This window comes from Plectropomus leopardus, chromosome 7, assembly GCF_008729295.1.
Source record: "Plectropomus leopardus isolate mb chromosome 7, YSFRI_Pleo_2.0, whole genome shotgun sequence".
Taxonomy (NCBI): Eukaryota; Metazoa; Chordata; class Actinopteri; order Perciformes; family Serranidae; genus Plectropomus; species Plectropomus leopardus.
The window spans coordinates 13,047,895-13,063,626 of record NC_056469.1 but is presented as its reverse complement, the minus strand read 5'-3'; the positions used below and the strand labels follow the sequence as shown (position 1 = coordinate 13,063,626).

At 38.7% G+C, this 15,732-nt stretch overlaps 1 protein-coding gene across 1 annotated transcript in view; it reads left to right on the top strand.

Moving 5' to 3' along the window:
- Positions 1–4,757: 4,757 nt before the first annotated feature.
- adcy2a (adenylate cyclase 2a) overlaps positions 4,758–15,732 on the top strand; it is a 93,655-nt gene continuing 82,680 nt past the window's right edge. The window contains exons 1-2 of the mRNA XM_042490759.1: positions 4,758–5,353; positions 9,660–9,857. Coding sequence (XP_042346693.1) covers positions 4,805–5,353; positions 9,660–9,857 — 747 coding nt within the window. The 5' untranslated portion in view covers positions 4,758–4,804. The remainder of the gene's footprint in view (positions 5,354–9,659; positions 9,858–15,732) is intronic.

Here is a 15,732-nt window from a genome sequence, read left to right as displayed (position 1 = left end):
GTCAGCTAAAAAACATCCTGGCTATGCAAGAATTCATTTTCCTGGTGAACCGATTGACTATAAAATAATGCTTAAAAGGAAGATATAATGAGCAAATTGTGCACAGTTTGTAAAATCACAGTAATTTCCTCATCAGGTCTTACTGGTCTAGTTCTGGCAAATTAAGATTTGCATGAAATTGCAGTACTGTTATCAACTGTTATCATTTTCAGAGGTGGCTGACATTAATTCACTGCTATGAGTATTTAGGAAATGCATGCCTTTGATTAGCCTAGTATAACCTTTTGCTTTATACTAGGCTTGGAGTGTATCTAATTTTCAATACCTTTTACCTTCCTGAAATTTGGTATGTGGTATGTGACGGTATTAGGATGCGGTGCTACAAGCTGCCGCCTGAAAGTCGGAGATTCAGATCATCAGTTGGAGACCCCTTCATCGACTGAAATTGGTTCAAGTCGAGCAGTTGTTGGTACAGTCAGATTGTGTACTGTACTACATGAATGCCGCTCACTCGCTTAACATCCCACTGAATCCATTCAACCTTTAAACCCTTATATGGGAAAAAAAGATTTGTCTAATAGTTGTATTCATCGGTGTTTTCCACATCGAAGAAATCATAGGGTCTGACCCTCATGATGGCAACACTTGGTCATGTGTGCGTGTGTTTGTATGTGAGTGTAGTCTTTGTTTGGTTCACCTTACGTGCTCATTACATAGAAAAAAGGACGGAGGGAATTTGATCAGCTTTGGGTGATGTATAGACTACTGGAAGCTGGTAGGCAATAAGTCAGGAGCAATTATTGCCAGCTTTACTGAAATATGTGTGTGTGCGCGCTTGCATAAATGTGTGGGTGGTTTACATAAAAACACTCAGACACTCTGTTGGAAGTCTTTTTTCTTGACCTCCATATAACCCTGAATAGGTCAATATCTGCCAGCTGCTTCACTACCTCTTGTATGTGTAAATGTGTTTGCGTTCATCTCACTGCCTTCTGCCTCCCTCACAATCTATTTTGGCCCCTGCTCTTGTCACCTTAGCACAGAAGTGAACAAACAGCAGCAAATATTTTTCTTTCAGCATTTATCAATCATGAGAGACAAATGAGATGTCTTTATTGTCAAAACCACATATACTAGTGTGAATTGTATTTCATATGTGTCTGGAATAATCCATGTGACAGTCTAACAGATGATGGCTTACTGGTTTCAAAGGCTGAAGACTTTACAGAGAGCATACAATCGAGTTTTCTAGTAATTTTCATACGTAATTATTTGCTATAAATTAACCCTTATGGCTGTTTTTGTGGTCTGCACTACCTTGATTCAACACAAAAATTCTATGATATTGCAGTTGGTTGTTGTCCTCGCCAGCTGTAATGCTGAAAGTGAATAACGCGTTTGGTGATGTGTGTGAGTTTTTGTGTAAGTGTGTATCTGTCTCTCTACAGCTGATATCACATACTCTTGATTTTTTAATGCGCGTGTGAAAAAGGAACCTTAAGGCCTGAGGTGGAAAATATTGGATGAGGACAGGGATACAGCAGTTGAGGTTCAGGAATTGGAGGCAGATATTGAAGGCCTGAGTGTAGCAGAGGAATGAAGGAGAGAAAGTGAAAGGTTAGTAGAGAGTATGCGAACAGAGTGAAGGGTGTAAGGATCAGAGATTGAAGATTAGGACTGTAATGTGAGAGCAGAGAAAGGGAACTGGTGGAAAAATGTGTTAGGAGGAGAAAGATAAAAGAAAGGAGGTGAGCTAAGGGCACAGGGACGTGCATGGAGTGATGATGACGAGGGAAGGGAGCAAACAATGTGACGCAAGAAAGAGTAGGTACATTTCTTTAAGGGATGCACGACAATATTGGCTATTGGCTTAAAAATATAATATTGGTATCGGCCAGCGTGGCAATTTCTGCTGATAGGACATACCGGTATTACTGTTTTTTCATGGAAAAAGTGAACATGTACGAAACATCAGCCTGAAGTTAAAGTATTTTTATTTTGCCCAATGAGTGAATATTACATACACTGAAGAGCATTATATTTGATGTCTCTATCTGCTGGTGGGCTATCACAACAAGAGTATGCATAATATGTTTTTTTAATTACAGAAAAGACTAGATGATCACAAAAATTAGGGAAATAAAACTGATGTATCTATCTTTACTGGTTATCAGCCAAACAAGATGTTATATATCAGATATTGGCAAAAGAAATCCAATATCATGGATCCCAAATTTCTTTTTTTAATTACTACCAACCAGTGCTTGTAATGAAACTGTCACTTACCACTCTCATTATGGCCAACATTAACTGCACTTGTAAGAAATGTTATGTTTTCCTAGCAATTTGCTGTGGAATGTTATGACATTTGCCTTCAGTTCGAAGTTGGTAATAAAATCTACAAAATAGATGCTCATACTAATTAAATCAGATTAGATGAAGCTTTAATGATCCCTGTGGGGAAATTGGGTCTTTGTAGAAGCAGAGAAAATGATACAGATAAGACCAGAGCTAATGCAGAGTATGAAAGATAACAAAATAATTACAGCAGAATGCATTGAGATAACAATTTGTTGATTGAATGTATATTTGTTGAAGGCCAGTAGGTTTTTACATAGACTCTCTGCACTAACAGAAGATGTTTGACTTCCTACAAAATGACTTGTGAGGTATCCGTGTTTGGACTTTGTTCTCTTTGTGTGTTGCTGGACACCTGTTTTATTTGCAGGGATTTGATTGTTTTTTAGATCTTTGGGTACCACTCTAATTATCCAGGACAAATTGTTTTTTTTTTTAAATTTCACACAGCTTTGCAATATTAATTGGTAACTCAAACACTGTACCACTAGGGTTAAGAAGGGGAAATAATTTATGGTGATATGAGTGAGTGTTACTCCCAGGTAACATTAAAGAAGCAATGATCCATGAAAGGTTGTAACTATTAATTGCTTTGAATCTTATATGTTGGTAGAACTGATTCATTCTCTAAAATGAGTGGCAAATCAAAGGTCCTTATGGAAGATATGGGGAATGGCATTGTTATCTGTTCACTTGACAAGTAGTATGTGTGGTTTTCGTAGTGTAATTTTTGGACTATAGAACTTCAAATGCAAGTAAAGAAACTTCATATCGATCACTTGTCAATTTTTTAGCCTTTATCGGGGTAACTACCTATAAGTGTAATGCTTCTGATCGGAAGTAATTTGAAGAAAGTGCCCACATTTTTTGCGTTTAGAATAATGTTTAGGAAGTAGACAAAGCCTCTAAAGAATTTGACTCATGTTTTACTGAATAGAAAGGGACAGCCAGGTGGTGTTAAGGTATGTTGCAGAAAAACATGCAAACTTACGCTCAGTCTCTCAACCAAACAAGTGCAAACACCATTGATAGATCTGTGTTTGGCAGCTTGTAAGTGACTGTCCACCCACTTAATTACATGAGTGAAGGTTACAAAATGAATGCACTGTCCCAGCATGAACTCACACACACAGGTAACACTAATAAGCCTTTAAATTGTGTTTTTGATGATTAATATGCGCAATTGTGATATATTGCTCCATGCAATAAAAGTTAGGCAATATAAACTCAGTACTCAAATGAGGTAGTTCATGCCGTGAGGGGATTAGAGGAATATGGAAGTCATCATTTATTCATCTTTGTAAAAGCAGTACTTTGGCCAGCAGCACTTTCATCATGTTTTGGCTGGCCCTTGTGTGTGAAGAGTGTGTGCTTGTGCATCATTGCTTGTGTGTGCATACATTTTTTTTAGCGTGTTATGTGTGTGCGTGTTTGTCCACTTTTGTTTTTTTGCCCTGCTCTCTTAGCTGCTTATTCAAAGACAGATGAGCTTAAGATTAATTTGTTAGAAACCACTCAGTTATGACTTACAATAGAGCCACATTGAAATCACATCAGATAGTTTTGTTCGGACCTTTTTCTTTTATATTTTTTTTTGGGGGGCGGGCATTTAAAAAACAGGGTGTGATGGTGTGGGTTATCCCAGTTCTGAAAATCATCTCTGGAACTGAGCTGCAAAATTAGATCTTTTCCAGCTTCTCTGTTCAATTCATGACATTGCATTAACATGAAATGCATGTAATGTTCTCTTAAATCTACAGAGATTAGTCTTGAACTTCAATAGACTTAGCTGATACTGTTATTCTCTTGCTACAGTTTTTCTGCCTGTGCTACAAAGCTTTAAACCTCAGTAAAGTTTCTTTATTCATTGTTTGTTTCTTTGGATCCTCATTAGTTCTTAACAAGGCAGTGGCCACTCTTTCTATGACGTTTCAAATAAAGAGACGCTGCTTTGTACAAAAACAGTGAATGTACAGCCCTGCTGTTAATTATTAATTATTGATTAACTTGTCTTGCAGCAGTACATTTCTAAACAAGGAGGGAAACCCTGTCTTTGCATTTTATTTTGATCAGTCCTTTTTAAAAACGGTGCTTGTGACATCTTGCATGTGGCTTTGACTTAGAACTGAGCATTTAGCCCACTTTGTAAAAAATACCAAAATATATGTGTGTGTTTTAAAAAAAATCAGCCCAAACATGTCGTTCTTGGTCGATATTAGCCAGCCCTAAATCTCTACTCTCTTTTTCTTTTATTTTCCTCTCTCTCACTCGCTGACTTCTCCCTGCTGCTGCACCTTCTTTTCTTCTCCCCTCCCCCTTAGCCCCTTCTCCCTCCCCTTTCCCTTCGCTTCCCTCCCACTTTTCTCTCTCACTCTAAAGAGCACTCAGTCTCTGCGCTTCTCTTCATTTCCCGCTCCAACATGTTGGCAGGAGGAGAAAGAGGAGGATGCTGCGCTCTACCCTTGGTGCGTTCTTGCCACCTCTCCAGCCGGCGCACGCTGCCTCTGACTCAGACTCAGCCTCATCTTTCAGTTGTCTCCGCCTGAAGGACTTAAGACAGGAGGTGGAGGAGGTACCGAAGGATACGCTGGAGATCAGGAGCTCTCACACCAGGGTCCCCAACATGAACAACAACAGCAGGAGAGCAGAACAGAGCAACTGCTCCTCATCTGTGGTGGAAACGACGAATACCTCAGCAGTGACCACCTCTTCTGCCCCCTCTAGTTTCCTTCCCTCCTCTTCCTCCTTCTCAGCTCCAAGATCCATGTGGCAAGAGGCAATAAGGAGGAAGCAGTATCTCCTGGACCGGGCAGGGGAGTCCGGTGAAGGGGACAAGGGCGGAAGAAGAGGTCAGCAGAGGAGGAACAGGTCCCCGGATTGGCTGTATGAGTCCTACTACTGTATGAGCCAGCAGCATCCTCTGATTGTGTTTCTGCTGCTCATAGTGATGGGAGCCTGCCTGGCTCTGCTGACTGTGTTCTTTGCTTCAGGACTGGTAAGCTCCTCATTCACAACATGAAGTAACACTCACACAGATGCATTATGCAAATTTAAAAAAAGTACAAATAACATCAGGACAAACAACCGGGACCATACAGACATTTTGATGGCATTATGTGCAGGAAATTCCTATTTAGTGTAAGTGTTCAGTGTGGACAGTCACATCTATACACATGTGGTGCACACACACATATATTGTAGAAACACATTTTCTATAAGCATGCATAGGAAGAACGTCACACAAACTAACTTGTCAATCATGTGGTCACACACACACGTACACACACGTACACAAAATGTGCCGGCATGTCATACAATCCATGAGCTCCCCTCATTCATGCACACATACAAATGTGCACACACATACAAGTGTGTTTGTGCAACACCTATATGCACGCACGCTCACACAGCATGCAGTCCTCATCGCAGCACTAATGTGAAGAGAAGGGTGAGATAAAAGAAAGGGGGGGAATAAGGGGCTTAGTTATTGTCTGAGCTCATGGTTGACTGAACTACAGAAAGGAGATCTGTTTCCCTCTGTCACTATTTTGACAGGGTTATCTTTACTCTGAAAGCCTGAAAAATTCAAAGCAGTGAAGGCAAGGCACACACTGTAAAATAAAAATATTCTAAACCAAAATTATATTCATCCAAAAAACAAAATTATTAAAAATGTAATGATACATTAACAGTCTACTGATTGATTTTAGACATACTAACTTAAGCCTATTTTAGCTTCTGACATTTTTGCATTAGGAGAGTGCCTCTCCCATTCCCTGTCTCTGCTGAGTCTGCTATTAAGAAGGGATTAGTCTAAAACACACTGAGGGAGACAGAGTGAGACAGCAAGAGCGCTGACACAAAAACAAACATCACCCTGCATATCACAGAAATCATCAGAACTGAAGCTGAGCGAAAACAGAAAAGTTCTGCATGGTAAAGTTGTTTTCATGCACTGTAACACACAACCAACAGACAGTGTGGTCAGTAACATCACTGGCTCGAGAGCCGGACATTGCATTTCCATGCAATCAAGACAAAACAATCAGTTATGTCTAATTAGACAACAAATGGAATCCCTTATCAAAAAGATGAGAGAGACAACATTTTTCAAATGAATTAGATTTAACTGTATTCGATTATTATGATTGCATTTTAATAACCTCCTGCACTGCTGTTATTGTCATAATAGTGGTTCTATTATGGTCTTGCACATATTTTTAATCCTCATTCATAAGTCTCTAGAAAACTGGTGTTTTTTTAATCAATGAATAGCCCCATTGATAAATTTGATTTGGATTCATTATTTGATCTAGCTGCCAGTATTTGTGTTAAAGCTGTGGTTAAAGTGTGAAAGTATAAGTTAACTAGCAGCTAAAGCATTAAATATTCATGTAGAGTTACAAACATGGGTGCTGAAGAAGATGGCTTTGAAATCCCCAGTTTTAAGTAAAAATGTTCCCTACACTCAGTTGAAGAATATAATTCTGTGTGAATTTTCATCAGTCATTGTGAACTCTCATGTTTTCTAGGTGTCACAGCAAACATAGTAAATGCATTTTCCTGTCAGGCCACTGCTCAGTCTATCTGTCCTACATCCTCTTTTCTTTTTTGCTCGACTCCTGTGCAGGACAGGCATGACTTTTGCTTCTCCCTTGTTTTATTTTCCCTCCATCATCCCCCATTTCTCTACATTCTTGTGCCTGTGTCATCTCTCACCTCTTCATATTTCTGTCCCTCTCTTTTATTTGTATCCTATCATCCCTCCATCCTGCTGGCTGGCTGACCTAAATCCTGTGCTGTTTTGGAGCTCTGCTCTGGGCGAGACAAACTCTCTGTGGCTCTCTGCAGCCACACATATCCTCCCCTGTCCCAGTGCATTGACTGTGAGCATGAGAAAGAGACAGAGGCAAGGTGGGGGTGGGGGCTAAAGAAGGGGGAGGAGAGAGATAGAGAGAAGCAGGACGAATGCAAAGAGCACTGTCAGATGGACTGGCATAAAACACTTTGATGGTTAGGCCGCTTCCGAAAACGATGATGGATTTAGTTAGAATTTGTTTTTAGTGATAAGTGACTGCAGTGAATAAAAAGCGACATATTATTCCATTTTAATATAAAAGCATTTCTGTTAATATTTAAAACACTAGTTCAGAGGAGAAATTGAAAAAGCCAATCATTAATATTTATTATGAAGAGTAATTTGCATGGTAGATAACAAAGCTGCCATTATGGTTGGGGATACAGTGTCACTGAGCAGTGGAGCTTTTTAGTGAACAAGATTCAGCAAATTACTAGCCCTTTTGTGAAACTAAATTGAAAGTTGGAATTATCATTAAATAACAATATGACACAAGGCTTTTTTGAGGTTGAATTAGAATTGAAGTTTGATTTGTAGATGTCAAAGTAATTCACGCATTTCCTTAACTACACAGCCAAAAGTGCCAGCAAAGATGTGACACATCTGTTACCATATCCTGACCCTTTTTCATCCCTTGTCACACTACAGGGAAAGCAATGATGGGATGAAACCTGGCTAAGACAGGCAGCACAAATGACTTATTTCACTGAGCTATCCTCCTACATCCACCTTGAAGAAACTTCTGAAATTTTTATTAGAACTTTCAGATCTAAGTGTGTTTCAAAAAGGCAGCAGCAAATCCATTATGGATGTGGCCTCAACTTTGCTACTGGTTAACACTAAGGGCTTTTTAGCGTTTATCCTCACTCCATAGGATGTTCTCTTGGTATAAAGTCATTTTTCTCCCCTTTACAGTTACTCATTGACAAGAAGATATGGATCCTTGTTTGTATATTCAGCCATATTGACTTGTTTTGAACCTTAAGTTGATTGTATATTGTGTACTTACGCATATTGGAATGCCTAATCATTTGTCATGATTGGATTTTATAAGAGCTTAGTTCTTATGTATTGCACCATTCTAAGGAGTAAATCAATTCTAAACAATTGTCTAGGATTGGGCATGTATCAGACTGTTAAAGGGCTTTAATTATTTGCTCTTAGTGCTTCACAAAATCTCACGGTGTCAATATTTTGTGAAGCACTAAGACTTAACTCTACAATATACCTGCAATATCGATACCAAGGTGTTTGCTCAAAATACTGTGGTTTTCTCCACATCGTTCAGCCCTCCAGTATTCTAAATTTGCCTTTGAATTAATCAGTTAAATTTTGTTTTACGTTCATTTTTTCTCACGATATTTCCTACCTTGTGCTGTCTTCTTAGCCTTAGACTCTATCCCCAGCAAACTGTAACTCAATGAAGATGAATAAGAGAAGCCAGTTTAATGAAGACAACTTACAGCTGTGCCTGATTTTACTCTGTGGTCTCAAGTGAATACCTTGCTCATAGAGATAATGCACAGTAACCGGTTGGGTTTGATTTTTTTCTTCCTTAGGATGACAGGCAAATAGTGCATAGTTATACTACACATACATTGCTTATTGTTGTTAAATGTGTACTAAATAAACATTCAAAAGACAAGCTTTAGAAGCAGTTATCTAGCAACAAAAATCAATCACTGAATTACAGAAAAGTTTGAAAATCATGCATGCATGCCCATAAACATCATTCTTCTATTCCATATAAATCCGTTGGGTTTAAACCAGGGAATTTGGAGGGCACGTTTTTAAGCGTTTATCTATTTTTCATAGACTTCTCTCTATTTGTCCGCTGTCACTTTTACCCTTTTAAGACTCCTCACATCTTGCCGAGATATGAAACTTCACAGTCTGTAGTTGCAGTCTGCCATTCATTCTGAGTATTGTCACAATTTCTCATGGCTCAAATGGAGAGTTACAGCTGTTGAAGGATATACAGAGCAAAAGGGCATTTGTTTCATCTTGTCACAGACTCTTTTCTCATATTACATCTAGCAAAGAGGGTTGTGTCAGTAGTGACACCTTTTTATGCTTAAAAAAATGTTTAAAAAAACAACAAAAAAAACCCATGAGGAACTCTTTTGTTCTGTATTTACTCCTTCTCTGGGTGAGTCACATGTCTGTCTTGGTTGTTTTTATTTTCAGGACACTAAAGAGGAAAGATGGAGCTAGAGGAGTGGCTTTTATAACACAGTTAGGCTGTTTCATGCCCCCTTGAAGTCCCTGTTTTCTAAATTTGCTCCTTTATATATCTATCTTAGGCAAATCTAGTTTTCCCTCTAATTAATTATTCTTCCTTTCTCTGATAAATTGTATATCTCTTCCCTTCTCTCTTAAATTGTCTGTCTACATGTCTCACTGTCACTTTCCAAGGCTTTTAATCTTTTTTTCCCTTTTTCAGAACATTGAGGACCACGTGGCCTTTGTAATCACTGTGCCCACGGCGCTGGCCATCTTTCTTGCCGTTTTTGTACTTGTCTGCATTGAGTCCATCTTTAAGAAGCTTCTGCGTGTTTTCTCCCTGGTCATCTGGGCCTGCTTGGTTGCCATGGGTTACCTTTTCATGTTTTCTGGTGGGATCATCTGTCCGTGGGACCAGGTAAGACACAGAGATGTTATCTGTGGGGAATTTATTTGTTGTAGAGGAACATGTGGTACATTCTGTGATTTATATGTTGCTCCTGTTTTATTGGGTAGTTGTGGGCGAGCTCTAGTGGCTTAAGGAAAAACCAAAATAACAGATTGTAAATAACAACTTTGAATATTCGTCAATGGCTCACTCCTAAGACCTCATAGGATCGCTTGAAAATTAAATGCTTCATAGTATCTCACCAAACCAAGCATGGGTCCAAATGTAACCACAAAAGGGATAAGAAAGAAATCTAGGCCAAAGATGTTGCCAATGCTTGTTTCTTCTTTCAATACCTTGCTGTTTTTTTTCCTCATAGGCTCACTTCTCCTTTGGTGAACGAAAACATCTGTGGGGATTTTGTCGGCTTTAGAAGTGTGCATTTTGTAAAAGTTACCCAGATAACCCAAGCCATATGCATACCTAGACATATCTGTCTACAAATATGACATTTCTGTCCAAAGTTTCTCAGATTGCCGGACAACAGCAGGAAATCTGGTAGCAGGAGGAAGTAAAGATTAGACCTGGGTTTTTCTTTTACTAATTTACTTCTTGGGTCGGCTTCTCCCTAAAACCTAAACGCACAAAGATGCTTTCCAGACCAAAAATTTTTCGTCTTTATGGTGGGATTGTGTGGAGTGTCTCTTGTCTATAGTGTGGAGTGTAGTTACAAATGTGGATAAATGTGAAACAAGACATAGGGATTCAGGGGGCCTGGAAAAAAAATCTCTCTAAGCTTTTATTTCATCTCTTGTGATTTCTGACCTACATTCTGAAACAGAGTGTCTAAAGTTTTGGACTGATCACGCACAAGCTTCAGTGCTTCCTAACATTTCATCAGATTTTCTTTTTTGTCTTTTGCTTTATGCTTCTGCCTCAATGAGTTTTGGTAAAGAAACATAGATGTCATTTGTTATTTGACTTTAAATAGCTTTTGGGATTATATGATATATTAATAAGATAGAAAAGGGTGTCATTATATTACAAGTTATGGCTATTTTTATCATTACTGAAGTGTTGGACCGTCAGCTGTTTGATCCGCAATAATGAAACGCCGCTCGGTTGTCAAATGATCAGCTGTATTCTACATTCAAAGTTGTTCACTGCATTACATGATTGATCAACACTTCAGCTGTCACCGTGTTTTGGTGTGAGATTTGCTTTGGTGTCATGAGAGCGCAAGACTGATGGTGAAAGTGTGTGTCACATGCAAGGAGCATGAGAGTTGGCAACCCTGAAGTATGTTAAAATGCAGAACAATACACTTAACATTACACACTGACACGCAGCAGAGGGGAGCTGCTTCCTCCGGCGTTATACCCGCTGATCATGAACACATCCTCCCTCTGCAGCTTTGGTCGGATCCGGAGATGAACGTCCCTGTGATCAGCAAAGGTTGTGCTGCCTGCAGACACTATCAGAGCCAGGCTCCGCTGATACTGATAGTTTGTGAATCATTCTCTCGCCGCTGATTAACAAATGGGGAATTCTGTCTTTGCAACAACACCCAGTCCAACGCGTAATATTCACTTCAGTTTTCAACCAATGTCTGAATTCTTCGTCTCTTTATAATGGCAGCACCAGCTGCTCAGACGCTGTGACACCTATCGGTTAATAACGTTTAAATAAATGTAGGCTCGTGTGTTAAAGAAACAGCTGTTCCTGAAACAAAGTGATGAGGTGATCCTCTCACTCCTCCGTCCAAAACTGACAGAACGACTGTCGATGGCTCGTTAGCTGTCTATCTTGCTATTTTTTCACCATGCTGCCATGTTACACTACTTAAAGAGAATGAGGAATAACGTGACAGTAATACAGGACCGTCAGCTTCTGTCAGCCTGTCCACCGTTTACGCGCCTATTTAATTTGAAAGAACAGCGGCCAATAGGGAAACAGCTGTGTCACATGTCAGTCACACTGACCAATGGTGCCAGCTCTATAACACTCTCACTCACTGACGGAAAGCCCCATGTGTAGCGCTGCAACTGCATGCTACGGTCCTGCCAAATAAGGGGTCCAAGTGATGGAAAATAGAATGGGGAAAAAAGAGTCTGACAAACTGGATGTCAAAGGCCATGAATATTATGATGCCAGTGAGCCGTCAGTAATTTTTTCATTTTGTCATTGGTTATCTAGAAAAGCTGAATTAAAAGTACAGAATTTGACTGGATGGGTACCACAGCATGTGTCAGAGAGATGGGATTACAACATAAATGCATGAATACAGCCACATGGAGTATGATTACTGTTTGATTAGAAAGCCACAAACTGATCATATATCAGAGTCACACTGGTGGGGAAAAATGCAGTCAGCTGGTCAGAAAGAAGCCTGGCAGATGTGTTGTGTGAAACTGCTGTAAATTACCATGTATAAAATCAATACTTTTTTTCAGCCCATGCATTCATCAAGCTTCTAGGGCACTACTGCAGACTGTCCTATATGGCCCTCTCAATACCATACAGCAGCATATGAGTCAGAATGCATTAAAACGCTTTTGATCTCAGAGCATTTTGCCCATGAGGTTTGTATAAACTATTTTTGCTATTTTTCTATGACATTATTTTTGTAATTATAACTATTATTTTTGATGGGATTTATTGTAAAAGTAAAGCACATGTCTAAATAAATCATAAATGCCCAGCTGTGTATTAAATAACAGATGTTTTGTTGTAATTGTGCATATATGTTGTATATATATATATGCACATACAGTGTACCTGTATGTGTGTTTCTCAGACACAACACATACACATATAAGTATATACTATGTATATTACATTCTGTGGCCAGATAACATCTGCAGTTAAATGTAGCAAGTCGAACAAACAACAGCATCTTCATTGCTAAAGCCATATGTGTGCAACAGCGCTCATTGAACGCAGCACAGTACATTAGGTCTTCATCATTTGAGAGATGTACTCATTCAGCAGCACTTGGTAAGACAGATGTCTAGTGTGGCCTCATCTATCACAAAGAGGTAGCTAAAGATGCACTGATTCACACACCACTCCATTCATTCCTTTCTTCTGCTTACTGGAAATGTCAGGCCATTATGCCATTACTGCTCTCTGACTGCTGCATCTGAGCCATATTAATTAATACTTATCCAAAGAGACATAATTGTTGACTGGCATCGTTCTCTGTGTTTTTAGGGGCTTGCTGCCTATAATATATAGATTAAGGTTGTGAGTAAAGTGTTCTCATGTCGCTATTTCTTAGGATACAGTGTATTCAGTGGCCTATGCTTTTATCAAATTTGCCACTGGGGAAAACAGAACCTACTTTAGGTGAAATGAATGTGAGTTGCATTTTATGATGCAGTCAGTAATGAAAAAGCTTTGAATAATATATATGTGCTGTTTGCCAATAACCTAAGATAAATGAAAAAGAGAATCAGCATTCTGTTAACCCGCATAGGCATCCCTTAAGACACACAAGCCACCATATTAAAAGGAATAGTTTTTTTTTTACATTTTTAGATTTTCCAGACTGAGGGGAACGGGCCCACTGATAAATATCTTATGATTACGCTTTAAAGTGACTTTCCTTTGTTCAGTTGTTTCAATGTTCTGCTGTTTTGCTTGAAAGACCTGACAGAGTCCTCTCTGCACCATATTTACCAAATACCATTGTAAATCTGTCACCTCATTTTTAACTGAGGACCCAAATTATAATTTACAAAATGTAATTCTCCACCTATGGGTTTGACACACTTGGTCTCAACATATTGACTAACCTGTAACCATCAAGCCTAATAACAATCCAGTATACCAATGAGCCGCTCTCTGCTTTAAACACATCTTGTCACTGCGAGACTGTCAGATGAGTTATTGATAATGAGGATATTTCTATGTGTTTGGCAGAGTGACATGATTTTAAAATGATAAGAAAATAGCGTTAAAAGGTTATACTGAATTTCATCTGTGAATCTGAGGAGGGAGAGCAAAGAAGGCAAATCTGTAAAAACAAAATACCATTGATTTCTTGGTCCATTGCTGCCAGCAATACCGTCTATGTCAGTTAACAACAATTTGCCCGTGCCAATAACACTTAGTGCTTACAGCTGTCAGGCTTGGGGGAGAAGCATGTCAAGTAGAGAGAGAACCTGATTTGAGGTGCTCTTAAAAAAGGAAAGAAAATGAAATGAACTGCAACAAGGTCCCTCCATTTTCCACAATTTATTTGCAATATCCTGTTAAATACTTCTGTCATCCATTTTATTTGAATGCCCACAACATTCCCACTGTGAAACAAAAAAGTACTGTCCTTGCAACTCTGCTAACAGCAAATGCTGCACATTTTATAGAAATGAAATATGAACTGCAAATTGGTGATTTATAAACATTTTAATTTTCTGCTTAGCATCAAGTAAATGATCATGTGTCTGTTATATAGTGAGGTGTGAACAAGGGAGTGATTGTGGATACTGCTAGTCATCCTTCAGAAAACACTATTATCAAGTGACAGAAAATTAATCAGCTTCTCTTTTGATATCAATTAAGTGTGACATTGTCTTGGGCTCTTTCACAATGTTGACATTTAATAGATGAAACATTTTATCGATTATTTGAGAAAATAGTTGACTATGAAAAAAAAAAGCTGCCAGCTGTCCATTTTGTAAATGCTCTGTTTTGCATGCACCCTAATTGTATCTTATGATCAATATGTTTATTTTTTGGTGTATGTAGGTTAGTTTTTGACATGTGGATTTACAAGAGAATTGATTCCACACACCTTTTTGTGTGTAAACCTACAGTAAAATTTTGAGACATTTACCTCTGCACTGTTTAAGTTCTTCCATCTGTAATCCTGGATGTGGAGCATGCTGAGCATTTGGCTATCAGCCAATTATACTAATAACCAAGTCTTTGTATCTGTGGTCACCCTGGTGTTACTGTGCAGTTGCTAAGTGGATGTCTGCACCAGAAAAGAAATGTAGGGAGGCATAGTAAAAGTCAGATTTAATTAAATGCTCTCTGTGCTGTAGCGCAGTGGTAGTCATGAGAAGTAGGGGAATGAAATAGTGATTAGAGGGAGGGTCTCACGCTCTCCCACCGCCTCTCCTGTCATGTATAGCCCTAACCTCATTAAGGATGATGGCTATTGTCCCATGTCATTCATACTATGTTGCTGTTGTTAGTCAGTGGATGAAGATGTTGCTGCCCATGGTCACAATTTAAAATTCCATTTTAAACATGAACTAAATAGAACAGAAAAAAACAAGAACAAATTGTCATACACCAAAAGACTTCATAAGTTGCTAAGATACCAGCATGTACAGTAATGTGCTTTAAATAACCGACTTGTCTGAATAATAAACAAAGTGGCAGTATCATGGCTGGAAAAAAATGCGGTTTCAAATGTAGTAAATGGGAGAGCACAAAAGAAAAATGGGATGACAGAGATGGAGACATGAATGCATAAATTATTTTTAAATCTTAAGATCTCTGTATCTGAGCTCTCCTTTCTTATTGGTTTCATGCTGATATACAGTGATGGGTTTGTGGTTAAGTTGTAGTGTACATTTTAATGGAATGTATGAATAATTAATTTTTCAGTCCTCTTGTTTGTGGTTTTTGCTTCATTAAAATGTTGCATTTTAACACAGTCATGTAGGCTTGCACATGGCAGTGCTTGCTATGCAATGAAATAATAAGCAGGGAAATAAAATTAAGTGTTATCTATATCGTCACAATAGTATATGCAATTTTGTGGTATGCAGAACTCAACGTCTATTAACTTAAGTGGCTTCGAGTATAAATTGCTCCACAAAGGAGACGTGGCATAGTTTACAGTCAGTCTTCAGACAGATGGACAGTGGACAGTACAAATAAGTTCCTTTGA